Genomic DNA, 22,900 nt, shown 5'->3' with positions numbered 1-22,900 from the left:
AACCGTTGTTTGGCTATGTTACCGCTTTGCTCAGCCCCTCTTATACCGTTGGTAGTTGCATGTGAAGATTGGAGTTTGTTCCTTGTTGGAACTTGATTATTGTTGGGATATCATAATATCTCTTATTTTAATTAATGCATCTATATACTTGGTAAAGGGTGGAAGGCTCGGCCTTATGCCTGGTGTTTTGTTCCACTCTTGCCGCCCTAGTTTCCGTCATACCGGTGTTATGTTCCTTGATTTTGCATTCCTTACACGGTTGGGTTATAATGGGAACCCCTTGACAGTTCGCCTTGAATAAAACTCCTCCTGCAAGGCCCAACCTTGGTTTTACCATTTTCCACCTAAGCCTTTTTCCCTTGGGTTCTGCAGACTCAAGGGTCATCTTTATTTTAAAACCCCGGGCCAGTGCTCCTCTGAGTGTTGGTCCAACCTGTCAGCCGCCGGTTGCCACCAGGGGAAACTCTGGGCTGGCCTACCGGAAGTTTGGACAATCCGGTGTGCCCTGAGAACGAGATATGTGTAGCTCCTATCGGGATTTGTCGGCACATCCGGGTGGCTTTGCTGGTCTTGTTTTACCATTGTCGAAATGTCTTGTAACCGGGATTCCGAGTCTGATCGGGTCTTCCTGGGAGAAGGAATATCCTTCGTTGACCGTGAGAGCTTGTGATGGGCTAAGTTGGGACACCCCTGCAGGGTTTTGAACTTTCGAAAGCCGTGCTCGCGGTTATGGGCAGATGGGAATTTGTTAATGTCCGGTTGTAGAGAACTTGACACTTAACTTAATTAAAATGCATCAACCGCGTGTGTAGCCGTGATGGTCTCTTCTCGGCGGGGTCCGGGAAGTGAACACGGTGTTGGAGTTATGCTTGGACGTAAGTAGTTTCAGGATCACTTCTAGTTCACGACTGTGCTTTGCCTTCTCTTCTCGCTCTCATTTGCGTAAGTTAGCCACCATATATGCTAGTGCTTGCTGCAGCTCCACCTCACTACCGTTTCCTACCCATAAGCTTAAATAGTCTTGATCGCGAGGGTGTGAGATTGCTGAGCCCCCATGACTCACAGATTACTTCCAAAACCATCTTGCGGGTGCCGATGATACCAGTGCAGATGCCGCAGTTGAGCTCAAGTGGGAGCTCGATGAAGATCGTGTGCGTTGAGTTGTTTCCTTTCCAGTTGATCAGTAGTGGAGCCCAGTCGGGGCGATCGGGGATCTAGCATTAGGGGTGGTCTTCTTTTATTTTGGTTCCGTAGTCGGACCTTGTTTGTATTCTGGATGTTGTAATGTTATATTCATGTATTGTGTGAAGTGGCGATTGTAAGCCAACTCTTTATCCCTTTCATATTCAGTACATGGGATGTGTAAAGATTACCCCTCTTGCGACATGCCTACTATGTGGTTATGCCTCTAAGTCGTTCTCCGACACGTGGGAGATATAGCCGCATCATGGGTGTTACAGTGATGATATGGGATCATGGGACTATAAGCGATTGAAATTGGAATTTCACCAGAAGTTTTATCCTATGCATCTTGTTCATCATGATCGTAATTATATATATAATTTTTGGCCTCGCGAAGGAGAAAGCATCGCTCAAGCTTGGGGGAGGCTTAAGTCAATGTTATATTCATGCCCTAATCATGAGGTCTCAAGAGAAATGATTATTCAAAAAATTTATGCTCGGCTTTCTGACAACAATTGCTCCATGCTCGATACTTCTTGTACTGGTTCCTTTATGATGAAGACTATTGAATTCAATTTATTGGAGAGAATTAAACACAACTCTGAAGATTGGGATCTCGACAAAGGTAAGGAGTCAGGTATAACACCTAAGTTTGATTGTGTTAAATCTTTTATGGATGCCGATGTTTTTCGTAAATTTAGCACTAAATATGGACTTTACTCTGAGATAGTAGCTTCTTTCTGTGAATCCTTTGCTACTCATGTTGATCTCCCTAAGGAGAAGTGGTTTAAATATAATCCTCCCATTGAAACAAAGGTAGTTGCACCTATTAAAGTTGAAGAAAAAACTATCACTTATAATGATCCTATTGTTCCTACTGCTTATGTTGAGAAACCACCTTTCCCTGTTAGAATAAAGGATCATGCTAAAGTTTCAACTGTAGCCAACAAAAGTAATATTAGGACACACAAACCCCCTGAGCAAGTTAAAGTTGAACCTAATATTGCTATGGTTAAAGATCTCTTGGCCGATAATATTGATGGGCATGTTATTTACTTCTGTGATGAAGCTGCTAGAATTGCTAGGGCTGATGCTAAAAATAAACATAGACCTCTTGTAGGCATGACTGTTATTTCTGTTAAAATAGGAGATCATTGCTGTCATGGCTTATGTGATATGGGTGCTAGTGCAAGTGTAATACCTAATTCCTTATACAAAGAAATTATGCATGATATTGCACCTACTGAGATAGAAGAGATTGATGTCACAATTAAGCTTGCCAATAGAGACACTATTTCACCAGTTGGGATCATTCGAGATGTTGAAGTCTTGTGTGGGAAAGTTAAATATCCTGTTGATTTTCTTGTTCTTGGTTCCCCTCAAGATAGCTTTTGTCCCATTATATTTGGTATACCCTTCTTGAATACTATTAATGCTAAGATAGATTGCAAGAAGGATGTTGTTACTATTGGTTTGGATGATATGTCTCATGAGTTTAATTTTTCTAAATTTCATAGACAACCCTGTGATGAAGAATTTCCTAGCAAAGATGAAATTATTGGTCTTGCTTCTATTGATGTGCCTCCTAATGATCCTTTAGAACAATATTTGCTAGACCATGAGAATGATATGTTTATGAATGAAAGAAGGTAAATAAATGAAGTATTCTTTAAACAAGGACCCATTTTGAAACACAACTTGCCTGTTGTAATCCTAGGGGATCCTCCTCCACCCAAGGGTGATCTCGTGTTTGAGCTTAAACCATTACCTGATACCCTTAAATATGCTTATCTTGATGAAAAGAAGATATATCCTGTTATTATTAGTGCTAACCTTTCAGAGCATGAAGAAGAAAAATTATTGAAAACTCTGAAGAAGCACCGTGCTGCTATTGGATATACTCTTGATGATCTTAAGGGCATTAGTCCCACTCTATGTCAACACAAAATAAATTTGGAGAAAGAGGCCAAACCAGTTGATCACCAACGATGGCTGGATCCTAAGATGAAAGAGGTGGTAAGAAAGGAAATACTAAAGCTCCTTGAGGCAGGTATAATTTATCCCGTTGCTGATAGTCATTGGGTAAGTCCTGTCCATTGTGTCCCTAAGAAGGGAGGTATTAGTGTTGTTCCTAAAGATAAAGATGAATTGATTCCGCAAAGAATTATTACAGGTTATAGGATGGTAATTGATTTCCGCAAATTAAATAAAGCTACTAAAAAAGATCATTACCCTTTGCCTTTTATTGATCAAATGCTAGAAAGTTTATCCAAACATACACATTTTTGCTTTCTAGATGGTTATTCTACTTTCTTCAAATACCTGTGTCAGCTGATGATCAAGAAAAGACCACTTTTACTTGCCCTTTCGGTACTTTTGCTTATAGACGTATGTCTTTTGGTTTATGTAATGCACCTGCTACCTTTCAAAGATGCATGATGGCTATATTTTCTGACTTTTGTGAAAAGATATGTGAGGTTTTCATGGACGATTTCTCCGTTTATGGATCCTCTTTTGATGATTGCTTGAGCAACCTTGATCGAGTTTTGCAGAGATGTGAAGAAACTAATCTTGTTCTGAATTGGGAGAAATGCCACTTTATGGTTAATGAAGGTATTGTCTTGGGGCATAAAATTTCTGAAAGAGGTATTGAAGTTGATAAAGCTAAAGTTGATGCTATTGAAAAGATGCCATGTCCCAAGGACATTAAAGGTATAAGAAGTTTCCTTGGTCATGCCAGTTTTTATAGGAGGTTCATTAAGGACTTCTCGAAAATTTCTCGGCCTCTGACTGACCTATTACAAAAAGATATTCCTTTTGTCTTTGATGATGATTGTGTAGAAGCATTTGAAATACTTAAGAAAGCATTGATTTCTGCACCTATTGTTCAGCCACCTGATTGAAATTTACCCTTTGAAATTATGTGTGATGCTAGTGATTATGTTGTAGGGGCTGTTCTAGGGAAAAGAGTTGATAAGAAATTAAATGTTATTCAATATGCTAGTAAAACTCTAGACAATGCCCAGAGAAATTATGCTACTACTGAAAAAGAATTTTTAGTAGTTGTTTTTGCTTGTGATAAGTTTAGACCTTATATTGTTGATTCTAAAGTAACTATTCACATTGATCATGCTGCTATTAAATACCTTATGGAAAAGAAAGATGCTCAACCTAGACTTATTAGATGGGTTCTCCTGCTACAAGAATTTGATTTCCATATTATTGATAGAAAGGGAACTGAGAACCCCGTTGCGGACAACTTGTCTAGGTTAGAGAATGTTCTTGATGACCCACTACCTATTGATGATAGCTTTCTTGACGAACAATTAAATGTCATAAATGCTTCTCGCATTGCTCCATGGTATGCTGATGATGCTAATTATATTGTTGCTAAATTTATACCACCTAGTTTCACATACCAACAAAAGAAAAAGTTCTTCTATGATTTGAGACATTACTTTTGGGATGACCCACATCTTTATAAAGAAGGAGTAGATGGTATTATTAGACGTTGTGTACCTGAGCATGAACAGGAACAGATCCTACGTAAGTGTCACTCCGAGGCTTATGGAGGACACCATGCTGGAGATAGAACTACACATAAGGTATTGCAATCCGGTTTTTATTGGCCTACTCTCTTCAAGGATGCCCGTAAGTTTGTCTTGTCTTGTGATGAATGTCAAAGAATTGGTAATATTAGTAGACGTCAAGAAATGCCTATGAATTATTCACTTGTTATTGAACCATTTGATGTTTGGGGCTTTGATTATATGGGACCTTTTCCTTCCTCTAACGTGTATACACATATTTTAGTCGCTGTTGGTTACATTACTAAGTGGGTAGAAGCTATTCCAACTAGTAGTGCTGATCATAACACCTCTATTAAGATGCTTAAAGGAGTTATTTTCCCGAGGTTTGGAGTCCCTAGATATTTAATGACTGATGGTGGTTCACATTTTATTCATGGTGCCTTTCGTAAAATGCTTGCTAAGTATGACGCTAATCATAGAATTGCATCTCCTTGTCACCCACAGTCTAGTGGTCAAGTAGAATTGAGTAACAGAGAGCTCAAATTAATTTTGCAAAAGACTGTTAATAGATCTAGAAAGAATTGGTCCAAGAAACTTGATGATGCATTATGGGCCTATAGAACTGCATATAAAAATCCTATGGGTATGTCTCCGTATAAAATGGTTTATGGCAAAGCATGTCACTTACCTCTTGAGCTAGAACATAAGGCGTATTGGGCCATTAAAGAGCTCAATTATGATTTCAAACTTGCCGGTGAGAAGAGGTTATTTGACATTAGCTCACTTGATGAGTGGAGAACCCAAGCCTATGAGAATGCCAAACTGTTTAAAGAAAAAGTTAAAAGATGGCATCATAAAAGGATACAAAAACGTGAGTTCAATGTAGGTGATTATGTATTGTTATACAACTCTCGTTTAAGATTTTTTGTAGGAAAACTTCTCTCTAAATGGGAAGGTCCTTACGTTATCGAGGAGGTCTATTGTTCCGGTGCCATAAAAATCAACAACTACGAAGGCACGAATCCGAAGGTGGTGAACGGTCAAAGAATCAAACACTATATCTCAGGTAATCCCATAAATGTTGAAACTAATATTATTGAAACTGTAACCCCGGAGGAATACATAAGGGACACTTTCCGGAACGTTTCAGACACCAAAAAGGAATAGGTACGTGGTACGGTAAGTAAACCGACTCCAAAACAGTTCTAATGGCAATATTTCTTTGTTTTGGAATATTTAAGAAAATAGGAAAATTAGAAGCAGACTGGAAAGGACACAAGGCTTCCACGAGGGTGGAGGGCGCGCCCTACCCCCTTGGGCGCACCCCCCTGCCTCGTGGGCACCTCGTGCACTCTTAGGACTCCATTTTCTTGCACAATACTTCTTTCGGTCGGTAAAAATTCATTATATAATCTCCCGAAGGTTTTGACCTCCGTATCACGCAAATATCTCATGTCTTTGTTTCGAGCTGTCCTGCTGCAGAGTAGAGCAACATGTCATCCCAGGATTCGGAAGGAGAAAGCTATGTGGCTGATTACCTTGCAGATCCTAAGATCTATGGGGATGTGGAGCATTGTGGTTGGACTACGGAAGAAGAAGAGGATTATGAACCCAAGGGAAAGGAGGAGACGAGCTCAGAAGAAGATGAAGTCCCATTACCTCAACATGGGGACATGCATGTGGAGTTCAAAAAGTCAAGCCTCCCGGATAGAGTAAAGAAACCTAAGATCGAGTTTATCCCATTTCACCTCTTGTAGGAAAACAAGCAGGAATTATGCAAAAAGATACTAAGCCTGGAGCAGGAGATCGATGACCTAAGGGACCAAAATTTTGTCCTCAAGCGCAAATTAAGGAAGAAGACTACGCCATCAACAAAACCATCGCCTTCTTCACCAACAAAGAAGAACTGAGCATCGGGTATGGGCACTCCCCTTGGCAACTGCCAAGCTTGGGGGAGTGCCCCGGTATCGTATCACCATCACTTTTATCTTTAACGTTTTTCTTAGTTTGATCCTTTTGATAATATCTTGATCTAGTAGAATAAAGTTTTAGTATGATCTAGTTGTGAGTTTTGCTTTACGATCCTTCTATGTAATCGAGTGGGTGAGCTATATATAATAAAGATTAGTGTTGAGTCAAGGGCTTGATGATTTTGCTATGATCTTGAGGGAATAAAATAAAAGAGAAGAAATAAAGAGATCATATGGATCTTATGGAGAGTAATGAGCTCACATATAAAGAGTATGATGAATAAAAGTTGTTGAGAGTTGACAAACATAGTTTTGGTCATCGTTGCAATGAATAGGAAGTAATAAAGAAAGAGAGATTCACATATAAATATACTATCTTGGACATCTTTTATGATTGTGTGCACTCATTAAAGTATGACATGCTAAGAGTTGACGTTGGACAAGGAAGACAACGTAATGGGTTATGTTTTCTTACATCTGAGATAAATTATATTGTCATGGATCATCCAACATGTTGAGCTTGCCTTTCCCTCTCATGCTAGCCAATTTATTTGCACCAAGTAGAGATACTACTTGTGCTTCCAAATATCCCTAAACCAGTTTTGCCATGAGAGTCCACCATATCTACCTATGGATTGAGTAAGATCCTTCAAGTAAGTTGTCATCGGTGCAAGCAATAAAAATTAGTGTGGGAGAAAATAATCTTTATACGATCTTGTGATATGGAAGAAATAAAAGCGACGGACTGCATAATAAAGGTCCATATCACAAGTGGCAATATAAAGTGACGTTCTTTCGCATTAAGATTTTGTGCATCCAACTATAAAAGCGCATGACAACCTCTGCTTCCCTCTGCGAAGGGCCTATATTTTACTTTTATCTTCTACCTTACATAAGAGTCATGGTGATCTTCACCTTTCCTTTTTAATTTTATCCTTTGGCAAGCACAATGTGTTGGAAAGATCCTGATATATATAGCTAATTGGATGTGAGTCCTCATGAACTATTATTGTTGACATTACCCTTGAGGTAAAACGTTGGGAGGCAAAACTATAAGCCCCTATCTTTCTCTGTGTCCGATTAAAACTTCATACCCATAAATATTGTGTGAGTGTCAGCAACTGTGAAAGACTAAAAGATGGTTGAGTATGTGGACTTGCTAAAAAGCTCTTATATTGACTCTTTCCTATGTTATGATAAATTGCAATTGCCTCAGTGACTGAGATTAGAGTTTGTTGGTTCTCAATGAAGTTTATGATTCATACTTGAAATTGTGATTGAATTGTTACTTTAGCATAAGAGATCATATGAAAAAAATATGTTGTTGTTCTAAGAATGATCATGATGTCCTCATGTCTGTATTTTATTTTTATCGACACCTCTATCTCTAAACATGTGGACATATTTTTTGATTTCGGCTTTCGCTTGAGGACAAGCGAGGTCTAAGCTTGGGGGAGTTGATACGTCCATTTTGCATCATGCTTTTATATCGATATTTATTGCATTATGGGCTGCTATTACACATTATGTCACAATACTTATGCCTATTCTCTCTTATTTTACAAGGTTTACATAAAGAGGGAGAATGCCGGCAGCTGGAATTCTGGGCTGGAAAAGGAGCAAATAGTAGAGACCTATTCTGCACAGCTCCAAAAGTCCTGAAACTTAACGGAAGTTATTTCCAGAATATATAAAAAATATTGAGCGCAAGAAGTACCAGAGGGGGGCACCCACCAGCCTAGGCGCGCCCCCTGCCTCGTGGGCCCCCTGGTGGCCCTCCGATGCCCATCTTCTGCTATATGGAGTCTTCCGTCGAGAAAAAAATCATAAGCAAGCTTTCAGGACGAGACTCCGCCGCCACGAGGTGGAACCTTGGCGGAACCAATCTAGGGCTCCGGCAGAGCTGTTCTGCCGGGGAAACTTCCCTCCGGGAGGGGGAAATCATCACCATCGTCATCACCAACGATCCTCTCATCGGGAGGGGGTCAATCTCCATCAACATATTCACCAGCACCATCTCATATCAAACCCTAGTTCATCTCTTATATCCAATCTTTGTATCCAAACCTCAGATTGGTACCTGTGGGTTGCTAGTAGTGTTGATTACTCCTTGTAGTTGATGCTAGTTGGTTTACTTGGTGAAAGATCATATGTTCAGATCCATTATGCATATTAATACCCCTCTGATTATGAACATGAATATGCTTTGTGAGTATTTATGTTTGTTCCTGAGGATATGGGAGAAGTCTTGCTATTAGTAGTCATGTGAATTTGGTATTCATTCGATATTTTGATGAGATGTATGTTGTCATCCCTCTAGTGGTGTCATGTGAACGTCGACTACAAGACACTTCACCATTGTTTGAGCCTAGAGGGAGGCATTGGGAAGTAATAAGTAGATGATGGGTTGCTAGAGTGACAGAAGCTTAAACCCTAGTTTATGCGTTGCTTCGTAAGGGGCTGATTTGGATCCGTATGCTATGGTTAGGTTTACCTTAATACTTCTGTTGTAGTTGCGGATGCTTGCAATGGGGGTTAATCATAAGTGAGATGCTTGTCCAAGTAAGGACAGCACCCAAGCACCGGTCCACCCACATATCAAATTATCAAAGTACCGAACGCGAATCATATGATCGTGATGAAAACTAGCTTGACGATAACTCCCATGTGTCCTCGGGAGCGCTTTCCTTCATATAAGAGTTTGTCCAGGCTTGTCCTTTGCTACAAAAAGGATTGGGCCATCCTTTTGCACCTTATTTACTTTTATTACTTGCTACTCGTTACAAATTACCTTATCACAAAACTATATGTTACCGATAATTTCAGTGCTTGCAGAGAATACCTTACTGAAAACCGCTTATCATTTCCTTCTGCTCCTCGTTGGGTTCGACACTCTTACTTATCAAAAAGGCTACGATAGATCCCCTACACTTGTGGGTCATCACCCACCTTCCTAGCAAACTATTGTTTGGCTAAGTTACCGCTTTTTGCTCAGCCCCTCTTATAGCGTTGTAAGTTGTAGGTGCCTTGCAGGTTGTTCCATGTTGGAACATGGATATGTTGGGATATCACAATATCTCTTATTTAATTAATGCATCTATATACTTGGTAAAGGGTGGAAGGCTTGGCCTTTTGCTCGGTGTTTTGTTCCACTCTTGCCGCCCTAGTTTCTGTCATACCGGTGTTATGTTCCTTGATTTTAGCATTCCTTACGCGGTTGGGGTTATGGGACCCCCTTGATAGTTCACTTTGAATAAAACTCCTCCAGCAAGGCCCAACCTTGGTTTTACCATTTTCCATAACAACTAAAAACTTGCATAGGGAATTTCCGGACCCCGTGGACTTAATCAACAAACCGGGCCAGTGCTCCTCATGAGTGTTGGTCCAAACCGAGCAGACTGCGGGGCCGCCTCGGGGAAACTCGAGGTATTTGGTATATACTTGTAGGCTGACCCATCTGGTGTACCCTAAGAGCGAGACCGTGCACCTCCTATCAGGCTAGGTCGGTGCATCGAGAGGTCTTGCTGGACTTGTTTTACCATTGTCGAAATGTCTTGTAACCGGGATTCCGAGTATGATCGGGTTGTTTCGGGAGAAGGAATATCCTTCGTTGATCATGAGAGCTTGTGATGGGCTAAGTTGGGACACCCCTGCAAGGTTTAAACTTTCAAGAGTCGTGCCTGCAGTTATGTGGCAGATGGGAATTTGCTAATATCCGGTTGTAGAGAACTTGACATTTGACTTAATTAAAAGACATCAACCGTGTGTGTAACCATGATGGTCTCTTTCAGATGAGTCCGGAAGCGAACACAGTTTGGGTTATGTTTGAACGTAAGTAGTTCAGGATCACTTCTTGATCACTTCTAGCTTCACGACCGTTGCGTAGTTTCTCATCTTACTTGTGTACTCGTATGTTAGCCACCATATTTGCTTAGCGCTTGCTGCAGCTCCACCTCATAACATTATCCTACCCATAAGCTTAAATAGTCTTGATCTCGTGGTTTTTGAGATTGCTGAGTCCTCGTGACTCACAGATACTACCAAAACAGTTGCAGGTGCCGATGATACCAGTGCAGGTGATGCTACTGAACTCAAGTGGGAGTTCGACGAGGACCTCGGTCGTTACTATGTTTCGTTTCCTGATGATCAATAGTGGAGCTCAGTTGGGACGATCGGGATTTAGCATTTCGGGTTGTCTTCTTTTCATTTGTATTCGTTCGTAGTCGAACTATGTGTGTACTCCGAATGATGTATGAATTATTTGATCATTGTGTGACGTGGCGATTTTAAGCCAACTCTATTTATCCCTTTCTTTTCATTACATGGGATTGTGTGAAGATGACCCTTCTTGCGACAAAATCAACATGCGGTTATGCCTCTAAGTCGTGTCTCGACACGTGGGAGAAATAGCCGCATCTTGGGCGTTACACCATGCTTGCTTGAAATGTATTGTGAATGTTTAAACTTGTGCTAAAACTCCATCTTAGCTTAAAGAAATTAAAAACTGCTAATTTTCCTTAGTGAGGGTCTAATCAACTCCCTCCCCTCTAGACACCTCTTCTCGATCCTACAGATTTACATACGAACGGAAACGTATTTCTTGGATTGACTGTGTGGAATGTACATACATTTGGAAACGTTTGTCTGGGACTGACTGTGTGGGATGTACTTACGACCAAAAATGATTGAGTCTGTATAATTGTATTTTTTAACACAATTGTATGTATAAACGTATTTGATCGTTCACCTGTCGCACACGACCTCATTTTGCCCAGCATGTGTGACCGGAGGGCCTATCCCCGACGGTTTTTGGGTCGTGTAGGAAGGACCCCTCTATCGCACACACTCACTCAGCAGCGATTCAAAATGTCGTCGTAGAAAGGGGTTAAAACCGTTTGCATAGCTCCTCGCTGTACCAGTGCATGTTTGTACATGCTAGGCTCGTCAAGTTTAACCCAAGTATTCTGCATGTGCAAAACTGACTTACACCCGTTGTATGTGAACGTAGAGTCTATCACACCCGATCATCACAAGGTGCTTCGAAACGACGAACTTTAGCAACGATGCATACTCGGGAGAACACTTTTATCTTGAAAATAAGTGAAGGGATCATCTTATAATGCTACTGTCGTTCTAAGCAAAATAAGATACATAAAGAATAAACATCACATGCAATCAAAATATGTGACATGATATGCCATCATCATCTTGTGCTTTTGATCTCCATCTCCAAAGCAACGGCATGATCTTCATCGTCACCGGCGCGACACTTTGATCTCCATCATTGCGTCGGGGTCGTCTCGCCAACTATTGCTTCTACAACTATTGCTAATGCATAATGATAAAGTAAAGCAATTATATGGCGCTAAGTGATTGACACACAGGTCATACAATAAGTAAAGACAACCCTAAGGCTCATGCCGGTTGTCGTATTCATCGACATGCAAGTCATGAACTTATTACAAAACATGATCATCTCATACATCAACATATATCATATCACGTCTTGACCATATCACATCAAAACATACCCTGCAAAAACAAGTTGGACGTCCTCTACTTTGTTGTTGCAAGTTTTACGTGGCTGCTACGGGCAACTAGCAAGAACCGTTCTTACCTACGCAAAACCACAACAGTGATTATCAAGTTGCTATTTAACATTCTACAAGGACTGCCGCAGTCAAATTATATTCAACTAAAGTGGAAGAAACAGACACCCGCCAGCCACCTTTATACAAAACAAGTTGCATGTTAGTCGGTGGAACCGGTCTCATATACGTGGACATGTAAGGTTGGTCCGAGCCGCTTCATCTCACAACACCGTCGAATCAAAATAAGACATAAGTGGTAAGCAATATGAACATCACCGTCCACAACTCCTTTGTGTTCTATTCGTGCATATCATCTACACATAAACCTGGCTCATGATGCCACTGTTGGCAAACGTTGCATGGAAAACAAAAACAATTCTACTCACACCCAAGATCTATCCATGGAGATGCATAGCTACGAGAGGGGGGAGCATCTACATACACTTGTAGATCGCTAAGCGAAAGCGTTTATCAACGCGGTTGATGTAGTCGTACGCCTTCATGATCCGTTCCGATCAAGCACCGAACGTACGGCACCTCCGTGTTCAGCACGTGTTCACCTTGATGATGTCCTTGACTTTTTGATCCAGTAAGAGGGGCGTAGTAGTGGATGAGTTCCGGCAGCACGACGGCGTGTGACGGTGGTGATGAAACTATTTCCGCAGGGCTTCACCAAGCACAACGGATTTAGAGCGGAGGATGAACTAGAAGGAGAGGGGGCGTCGGCACACGGCTTGGTGAATCATGGTGTGTTCTACGGGCTAGCCCTGCTCCTCTATTTATATGTTGAGCCCAAGGGTCATTACTTGGAGAAAGAGCCTCCCCAAAGTCGGTTTGAAACGCAAGGAAGAGCCCTTCTCGGATTCCAGCACCAGACGCCAGGGTCCCTAGCGTCTGGTCCCTGACCTTCGCAAAACTTTCTTTTGCACCGACCTAAAGCCCCGTGGGCCTTACTCCGTCATGTCCGTGATCTCATCCAAGACTCCGAACAATATTTGGTCACCAACATACATAACTCATATAATACTATATCGTCAATGAACGTTAAGCGTGCGGATCCTATGGGTTCGAGAATGATGTAGGCATGACCAAGACGCTTCTCCGGTCAATAACCAATAGCGGGACCTGGATGCCCATATTGGTTCCTATATATTCTATGAAGATCTTTATCAGTCAGACATTTATGACAACATACATAGTTTCCTTTGTCCGTCGGTATGGTACTTGCCCGAGATTCGATCGTCAGTATCATCATACCTAGTTTAATCTCGTTATCAGTAAGTCTCTTTACTCGTTCCGTAACATATCATCTTGTAACTAACTCCTTAGTCACTTTGCTTGCAAGCTTCTTGTGATGTTGTATTACCGAGAGGGCCCAGAGATACATTTCCATCATACGGAATGACAAATCCCAATATTGATCCATGCCCTCAACAGATACCTTCGGAGATACTTGTAGAGCACATTTATGATCACCCAGTTACGAAGTGACATTTGATACACACAAGGCATTCCTCCGAAGTTCGGGAGTTGCAGATCTCATGGTCAAAGGAACATGTATTTGACATTAAGAAAGCAGTAGCAAAAACTGAACGATCATATGCTATGCTAACGGATAGGTCTTGTCCATCACATCATTCTCCTAATGATGTGATCCCGTTATCAAACGACAACTCATATCTATGGTCCGGAAACGTTAACCATCTTTTGATGAACGAACTAGTCTAGTAGAGGCTTACTTTGGTATTTGTTTATGTATTCACACATGTATTTAAGTTTCCGATCAATACAATTATAGCTTGAATAATAAATCTTTGTCATGATTAAGGAAATATAATAATAATCACTTTATAGTGCTTCTAGGGCATATTTCCAACAGTTAGTTGTAGTAATATTCATTAAGGCTAGCTTGGAAGTTGGAACATATGCAAAACGATGTTCTTCTCTAGTATTAAGTTATTAACATAGTAGATGTTTCTCTCAACACGTAAATTGTCATCTCAACATACTTATGCACAGAAAAAAGACCCATTCACCATGCAACCCTGCATTTTATTATGGTGCTTATATTAGAAAATATTTACAAGTACACAATAAATCATGCATATTTTCAGTCACAATTCAAATATAATTAATCCAAACATCCATGTTACATGTAACCAAATCTCATTGATTATATATTGCTATCAAGTCCTGCAGCAAGGTGTGGGATCATATTTTCAGTCACAATTCAAATATAATTAATCCAAACATCCATGTTACATGTAACCAAATCTCATTGATTATATATTGCTATCAAGTCCTGCAGCAAGGTGTGGGATATTATCTACTCCCTCCATTCACAAATATAAGATGTTTTGCATATTTTGATATGGACTACATACAAACTGAAATGAGTGAACAAACATACTAAAATGCGTCTATATACATCCGGATCAAAAAAAAAACTTATAATAGTGAACGGAGGGAGTAGTTACTATAGTAATAGTAAAAACAACATGAAAGATCACTTCCATTCAAGTTCTTCAAAGTTACTTCCCACATTCTTCCAAGATTATTCAAGTTCTTCAAAGTTACTTCCCACATTCTTCCATTCAACAAGTAATTGCAACAGGGGAATGCTCAGCGCGAGAACTTTGATGGCGAGTCCCTCCATCTGAACCAGTCACATGTTAAGTCAGACGTTTTGCTTCATGGTTCTTGTGGAAGGGTAAAATAATCTCCATAGTTTACCACAAACCCTTGAACCATCTCAAGGACATCTCCTATCAGAATAGCAGCAACCTGCCATGGTCGGAGGATGAACACCGAGACCTCCTCTTAGCAGGTGGTTCCGAATTGTACCCTGCCAGCAGAAGGAACACGGAAAAGCATTGGTTATCTCTGAATCCCGAGGCATTTTGCATGGGCTCATCAGTGCAAGTATACTGGCAGAAAATTAAGACTTCAAGGTGCCAAGACTGTCCTTATGCTTTGTCCACACACTGGAAAATGGGGCAGTAATGAGAAAAACATGATGTTGGATTAGCTTGTGAGGAACATAGCATGCCTCGTGCAAGGTTTAGCACAGCTTCCTCAACAGCACGAGGTACGAGCCAACGTCTGCTTGCCAAGGCTTTCAATATATGTAACATCCCAAAAATTTGAAATGTTAATAAAGTAATTAAATAATATTATTGATTGAGTTGTTTGAAATTTAGAAGGAATTAATTTTTTTGAGTATTTATTTAAACCTTTCAAGCCATGTCAAACAAGTTGGAATAATATAACTATCCAACAAATATAATTTTTGGCTCGAAGGAGTTATTTAAACTTAAAAGGATTTAATATTTTCATTTGGATATTTTCAAACCATATTTCAATAAGTGGGAATAATATGACTTTCCAATATAGTATTTGGATTTTAGTTGGATGTTGATCCTAACCAAATAAGAGAGGAGATAAAATGACATCTCCCAATGGACCCTACCAAGTTTGAAGTTTAAATCATTTTGGGTATTTATAAAACCCTAAAACTATTTTTAGGAATTTATAATACCCTTAAATGATTTTGCCGATGTGCAATTTTTTAAGGAAATGGCTTGATATTTTAAGTATCAAAATCATTTCTGAAAATAGAACTAGAAAAGAAATAACCAGAAACAGGAACTCTAGCCTACTGGGCCAAATCTGGTCGGCCCATTCCTATCTCTCTATTTCCTGCGTTGTGTGCATCCCAATCGAGGCCCAGCCCAGTTAACACCCCTCTCTCACTGAAGAGCAAGCCTGCCGTGTCATCTTTAACCCCAGCCAACGTCGGCCGACAGCGGCAACCCCACGATGGCTGCCGTTTCCCTTCCTCTCTCAGGCCTGAAGAACCCTCCAGAAGCACCCGTGCACTGCCGCTACCTCTCCCCTCCATACTACTACCTCCGTTCTGGTTTATTCGTCCCCCTCGTATTTAGGGTCATAATTTGACTATGATTTTAACGAATAAAATATAAATTATACATAACAAAAATAATATTATCAGGAACTATGTTCAAACACGAATCCAACGATATAGTTTTTTGTGACATGCATTAACATTTTATTAGTTAAATATATGGTCAAAATTTGGCACAAAACACGAAGGGGGCCAATAAACCCGGACGGAGGTAGTACGCCTTAAAGGCACATTAATGGCCGCGGATTGAGCACGCCGTTAATGTCCACCACTGAGCTCCACGCCTCACACCGAACCGACCTCCCCTGGAATAAAAGGCGCACTCAGGCACGCCCCATTCCTGGCCTCGTCTTTCCCATCAAACCACGACGAAGCTCCGCCTTATTTCTCCTAGAACCGCTCGCCAGACTTTGAGCTCTGCCACGGCATCAGAAGAAGCTTGTCTCAACATCCGACGAAGCTTGCCTTGACATCCGACGAAGCTTGCCTTGACGTCATAGCAGCCCTTGCCCTTCTATTTCCTCCTTTCTCTCTACCTCACCCGTGCACACGCTTTGACACCTTGGTTTCTCCACATACGACGAAGCCCGAGCCCCGCCTCTCTCCTATTTCCTCCTTTCCCTCTACCTCGCCCATGCACACACGTTTGATACCTTGGTTTCTCTCCAGGATGTCTTGGAGCATGGAGCACGCAAACCACAAAGCCTGAGCTCCACCTCCGCTCCGGCGAACTCCAGTCACTCTTCCCCGGCACCAGAGGACCTCCCAAGTTCTCTAAGAGGAGCCTCGACCTCGCCATCCCATTCCATACCTCGTCCACGAGCGCATCGTCGCTGTTGACCGCTCGGTTGACGACATCAAGGACTCCCGAGCCGCGTGCCGCTGTAGTTTTCCTCTCTGGCGAGTCTCATCCACTGTTGTACGATTCCTCACCGAGGGCCAGATTAGATCACTTAAACAGAGATCGCCAAATCAACACTCCCAGTTAACTCACTTAACCGAATCTGTACCGCGAATCAGATGCTGCCGGGTAACACGGTGAAGCAAATCAAAGTCTGTAAACTAAATGGCCCGTTGCTCAATCAAAATTACCAAATTTTAACTACCACAGGATATGTAGAAGGTTCTACTAGAGGCTATTAGCATATTCCCTCTAAAAATAGTCTATTAGCATGTCAATGTCATACCATTACAACATTTCAAAGTATCATTTTTTGAGAAAACGCAAATGGCCTTTGCGTTTCATTGCATTGGAAAGATAGGGAATTTACATCCTCCTAGGAGGCAGGTTTACACAGTTGTCAGATGATCGGTGGACATCCCATGATGATGGCAAAACGACCCTGAGCCCTTGAGCCCCGGCTTTTGCCCAACATCGGGCCTCGTCCTTGATCCGGTCGACAAGCTCATTGAGCGATGGGCTCACATGGTCAAAAACGCACGCGTTCCTATGCTTCCAGATCATCCACGGCACCAAAAGCGCCACGGATTTCAGCGCCTTGCGGAGCGCTGGCGGTGTGGAGTCCGCGCGCAGCCACCAGTCCATGATCGAGTCGTCGTGCTCGGGCGTCGGCACCGGTAAGCGCAGCCAAGCTAGGATCTCATGCCATGTGTGCCTAGCGAAGGGGCACGCGAGCATCAGGTGTCTGATCGTCTCCGGCTCTTGGTCGCATAGGAGGCATCGCAGGTGGTGCTGCAGGCCACGGCGTGCAAGCCGCTCCGCGGTCCAACAGCGATCTTGAAAGGCCAGCCAGTGGAAAAATTTCACTCTTGGCGGTGCCCAGCTCCTCCAAATGAGTTTCCAGGAGTGGCAGCCCGTCGCGCCCTGGAAGGATGCCCGGTAGCAGGACTGAGCAGTGTACACGCCGTTAGCGGTCCAGCTCCAGAGTAGCTTGTCCGGCTCGTTGGACAGCTCTACGTGCTGCACAAGGTGCCAGAGCTTCAGGTACTGTCCAATCTCGGGGAGGCCGAGCAGCCCACGGATGTCGCGCGCCCAGCTGTTGCCGGCCAAGGCCTCCGCCACCGTTCTCACTTTCCGGAGATGCTTGGGGATGCACTGGAAGAGCATGGGGGCAAGCTCGCGGACGGACTGGCCGCCGAGCCAGCGGTCCTCCCAAAAGAGGGCGGTCGAGCCGTCCCCAATGGCCATGGTCGTGGAGGCATGAAAGAGGGCACGCTCTTCGAACGAAAACTGCAGGTCCAGCCCCTGCCATGCGCGCTCAGTGTCCGTACACGCAAGCCATAGCCAACGTAGCCGGAGCACGAGCCCCGTGCGCTCGAGATCCCGGACACCTAGGCCACCATATTCGAGCGGGCGGCAGACCCGGCGCCAATTGACATGACAGTGACCACCATGGGCGTCCGCGCGGCCGGCCCAAAGAAAACCTCGTTGAATCTTCTCAAGTTGCTTCAGGGTTTTCTTGGGGGGTGCGAGTGCGAGCAATTGGTGAATTGGGATAGCGTTGAGCACCGACTTGACAAGCGCCAGCCGACCAGCCTTGTTCATCAGCCATGCCTTCCAGGTAGGGAGCCGGCCCGCCACCGCGTCGACGAGAGGTTGCAGCTGGGCCGCGGAAGGGCGACGGGTGGTGAGCGGGATGCCTAAATAGGTGATCGGCAGCGTCACCACAGGGCACCCGAGCAGCTCCATCAGTCCCGCGTCAGGATCATCTCCGTGGAGAACCGTGACAGAACTCTTGGTGTAGTTCACCTGGAGCAGAGAAGCCGTGCCAAACACGTCAGGATGCCTTTGACAGCGGAGACCTCCTCGGTTGTGGCGTGACAGAAGAGCATCACGTCGTCGGCGTAAAGGGAGATCGCCAAGATGGCGCGTCAGGGGTGGAGCTGCTGGAGGATGCCGGTCTGGAGGTGTCGGCCGCTTCCCAGGTGTCGGTAGCGACGCACTGATGTGCTTCGTGGCCGCAGCCAGAAACTCGCCAAGCGTCCATGCCTGTTGCGAAGTAGCACGGCTGCGCGATCGCCGCATAGTGATTGGTGGCGAGGCAAACCGACCAGACGCAGGCGAACGGGGGCCGGCGACAGGCGGGCGGCGATCAGGGGTGGGCGCGAGCACAGAGTGGCCACGGGGACGTTGTAGGATGGAGATTGGGCTCTGGGCAGTGGGCACCGGTGATCTGGTGACTGGGGGCCCGACAGCGGCCACTGGGGCGTCGGCGCAGGAGTTGCGGGCTCGGCTGTTGGCGGCCCAGCCTCATTTGGCCCATCGGCAGTCGTGGGAGGAGGGGGGACCCAAACTTCAGAGGGGGGCGCGGGCGCCGGCACGATGGCGATGGAGGCGGCAACGAGGGCGTCTCTTCCCGCCGAAATCGCCGTGGTGTGATCGTGGGGCTGCGGTGACTGGTCAGCGGCCCGGGCGACAGGAGCGGGCGAGATGCCACTTTGCCCCGACAAGGCGGCAGGCGATCCTGGCTCTCCTAAACCAACTGGCGCCACAGGCTGCGAGTCTGGGACCTGGCTCAAAAGGGCAAGGTCCCGACACGGCGTCGGATCAGCAGTGGCAGGGGTGGGGCCGGCAGGATCGTCCTCGGGATCATGGGGAGAGCCGGTGTTTGAAATTCCGGGGCTCTCCTGCGCACCCGCTACCAGTGGGAGTTCGCCAGCTGGCCTTGACACAACTGTCTTGGCGTCGTCAGCGGGCTCGACAGACGTGTGCGTCAGGCCTGCCTCCAAAGCCTGCCCTTGCGGGGCCCTTCTTTTTCCTCGTTTGGCTCGGTGACGAGAACTAGCGAGGCCCGACGGACCCGACCATGACAACATGCCATCCCGCGTCGGCAAGGCGGGTGGCACCGCCGCCGCTGCCGCCGGCCGGGGCCAGGAGGTCGCCATGCTCGTCCCATCGGCTCGCCTTGAGCGGTCGCCGGCGTGCCAAGTGAACGCGTCCATGGCCATGCCGTCGGCCCGGCCGTCCGGCGCAGCGTTAGACCGCCTGCGCTTCCGGCCATGGCGTCGCGCCCGACCAGGTCCGGAGCCCTGGCCCTGGCCATGCCCATTACCGGCGCCATCGCGGCCGGGGTCGTCGCTGTTGGCCTGGGCACCGGGAGGGGGCGCCCCAAGCGGAGCCGCACGTACGAGCGCAATGGAGATGGGGTACGTGAGCGTCCTGACCACCGGCGCCTTCGAGGGCACACGAGACGGCAGGAGCTCGACGATCTCCAGGATGGCGGCACGGCAGACGTCGGCGGGGTTGTGCACACGGCCGGAAAGCCGAAAGACGGCCAGGTTCTCGCGAGAGCGCGTGTGGGGGTGTAACCTCTTGATCCAGCAGCTCTCCCCAAGAACGTGCTCGGCGGTGGAAAGATGCCAGGCTTGGGCGGGAATGCCACGGAGCTCGAGCTTGACGCGGTATTCGAACACGCCGGCGCCGGCATGCGCGAGCTTGCACCATGGCCGAAGCGACAGCGCGAAGCGCGGCGAGCTGATGAAATGCTCGCCATTGAGCCGGCGCATGGTGTCCAGGGAGGAGAAGAGGATGAGGAAGTCTTCGGGGTGGTGCTCATGGACGGTGAAATCGCCTTCGGAGAGCTCGAGGGAGCGGTAGAGCAGCTCGGCCACCTCAGCCGCGGTCACCTGCGGCCTGTTGCCGGTGATGGAAGCCACCATTGCGCGGCCATGGACCCGCTCGGCCTCCTCCATCTCTGCGGATTGCGCCATGATGACACGCACGGGTACGTCGGGCCGCGGAGGGGGAGCCTGGACCAGCTGGGGAAGCGCAGGCGGCGCCGGGGAGGTGGGGGCGCGGCGGCGCGCTGGGGGCGCCGGTGGCGGGCCGTCCCTGCCTGGGGCGACACGTGGAGGCCGCGCGTCGCCGTGGCGCCGGCTGTCGCAGTCGCGGGATTCGTGGCCAGAGGCGAGGCAGCGCCTGCACCGGACGTCGTTGGTGCAGTCCCTCACCCGGTGGCGGTGGTCGAGGCAGCGAAAACACAGCCCGGCAATCTCCTCCGGCGATGGGCTGCGGCGGCGGGGAGGTGAGGAGCTGGGGGTGCCGTCCTGGCGCGGACGGCGGTGTCGGTTCCTGCGTCGCGGCTGCTGGAACCCATCAGCGTCAAGCACAGCCCCGCCAGAGACGCGGTGGACTTCTGAGCGGGGTCCAAGCCGTTGCCTGGCAGGCATGCAGGCAACCAGCGCGACGCGGCCAGGGGCCCCAGGTACCGGCGAAGTAGCAGGCGCCGGAGGGGTGAGGGCGACGTCCCTGTACGAGCGCGCCGAGGACTCGCTCTCCGAGCTGAGCCAGCAGTCACCGAAGGACACGCGCTCGCCGGAGAGGGTCGCCCCGCGGTCGACAGGGGCAGTGCCAGGTGATTCCATGGCAGGGGGCGGGGGAGGCTGGGAGGCGGGCGGCCGGCGGGGGCGTCGGCGGCAGGCAGCGGGGGCTTGGAGGAGCTAGAGGGTGGGAGCGGAGCCATCCGAGGCTGCTGGCTTCCATTTCAAAGTATCATTGGGACATCGAAGTGGGTTGAACTGGTAATAAGCTGCAACGACAACTAGATCTGGAATGCCGACAAATAAAAACACCAAATGGCTTGTGACATTGTGATACTTGGTAATTTAACTTCACATAACTAGCTCTTATCCACATAAGATACATAAATTTCTGAGTTGACTGCAAAACTTATAACTCATACCAGATGCATAAAACCAAAACAAACATCTATGGACATGGTTATGCGGTTACTAACCGCGTCATAGATAATATTTTGTGTTCCTGGATCCAAACGTGGAACTATCAGTCGACCTGAAAAGAATGTCCCTTTCCTGTATCAAAATAGATAAATGATTTGTACAAATAGACATTCAGAAACCAAACCTGATCTAGAGCTTCTCAGTTTGGGAGTTTCGGGTGTGGCAACAGATAACACCTTATCCTTATTACGAGGAAGTGGAGATCGTCCCTTTTAATGAATAAATCAATGAGATGTTAGAAATCATCATAGCATTTCCAATACAAGCAAAAAATAATACGTTCAAACATAAATTGATTCATAATATACACACGGCTTGACTGCAGGTAGTATTCTGATTTCAAAGTCAGCATAGTTTCAGATAGTGTAGCCTTTGCAGAAGTTGCTTGGTTCATTGAGTATAATTTAATTATTTTCAAGCAATTATTTTCGAACTGACAGCAGCGTGATTGATTGGGGATCATATTCTAGTATGCTGATAAAACATATAAATATACAGGCAACACTCAGAATCAATTAGTACCACAAGAACTAGGCACATTTCCTATACTTACATATGGAATTGGAGTTTTGATCATTTGTGATGGTGTACTCGGCAACGCTTTACCTGCAGAACTTTGCTCCACCAATGGGGTGATAGGTACTTCTGCCTGGTAAATAGCTCACTTCAGTATGCACACTTCACTAATAAGGCTGAATTTATTTATTTATTTGCCTTGTTATGGCACTGTTTTTTAGGGTATGTTAAGCTACTGTGATGCAGTGCTAAAGTTGAATTTGGAGTTCCAAAAACGTACAGGAATTGATTTTGTTTCGCAACATAGTACAGTTGTCATATGTTGCAGCTAAGAAGCAATAATTTCAAGACAGCGTCACATTCAAGAACCAAATGATATAGCCACTATTGAAGGCAATGTTCATTTCAATAAACACATGAACTTCATCGGTAGTCTGGAATGAGTGAAAAACAGAGGACCTATTCACAAAAAAGTGAGATCCCCCC

At 45.5% G+C, this 22,900-nt stretch overlaps 1 protein-coding gene across 9 annotated transcripts in view; it reads right to left on the bottom strand.

The window, feature by feature from the left end:
- Positions 1–14,487: 14,487 nt before the first annotated feature.
- LOC123188982 (uncharacterized) overlaps positions 14,488–22,900 on the bottom strand; it is a 13,598-nt gene continuing 5,185 nt past the window's right edge. For 2 of the 9 annotated variants that reach the window (XM_044601289.1, XM_044601294.1), the window contains 4 exons: positions 22,452–22,547; positions 22,023–22,107; positions 21,841–21,950; positions 14,488–15,118 (listed from right to left, as the gene is read on the bottom strand). In XM_044601289.1, coding sequence (XP_044457224.1) covers positions 15,026–15,118; positions 21,841–21,950; positions 22,023–22,107; positions 22,452–22,547 — 384 coding nt within the window. In that variant the 3' untranslated portion in view covers positions 14,488–15,025. Of the gene's footprint in view, positions 15,119–21,840; positions 21,971–22,022; positions 22,108–22,451; positions 22,548–22,900 lie in introns of all 9 variants that reach the window. The other 7 variants (XR_006495474.1, XM_044601290.1, XM_044601292.1 and 4 more) reach the window with 7 other exon arrangements.

The sequence above is a fragment of the Triticum aestivum genome, chromosome 2A, assembly GCF_018294505.1.
Source record: "Triticum aestivum cultivar Chinese Spring chromosome 2A, IWGSC CS RefSeq v2.1, whole genome shotgun sequence".
Taxonomy (NCBI): domain Eukaryota; kingdom Viridiplantae; phylum Streptophyta; class Magnoliopsida; order Poales; family Poaceae; genus Triticum; species Triticum aestivum.
Note: the sequence above shows the minus strand (reverse complement) of the source record. Positions and strands in the feature narration are given on the sequence as shown.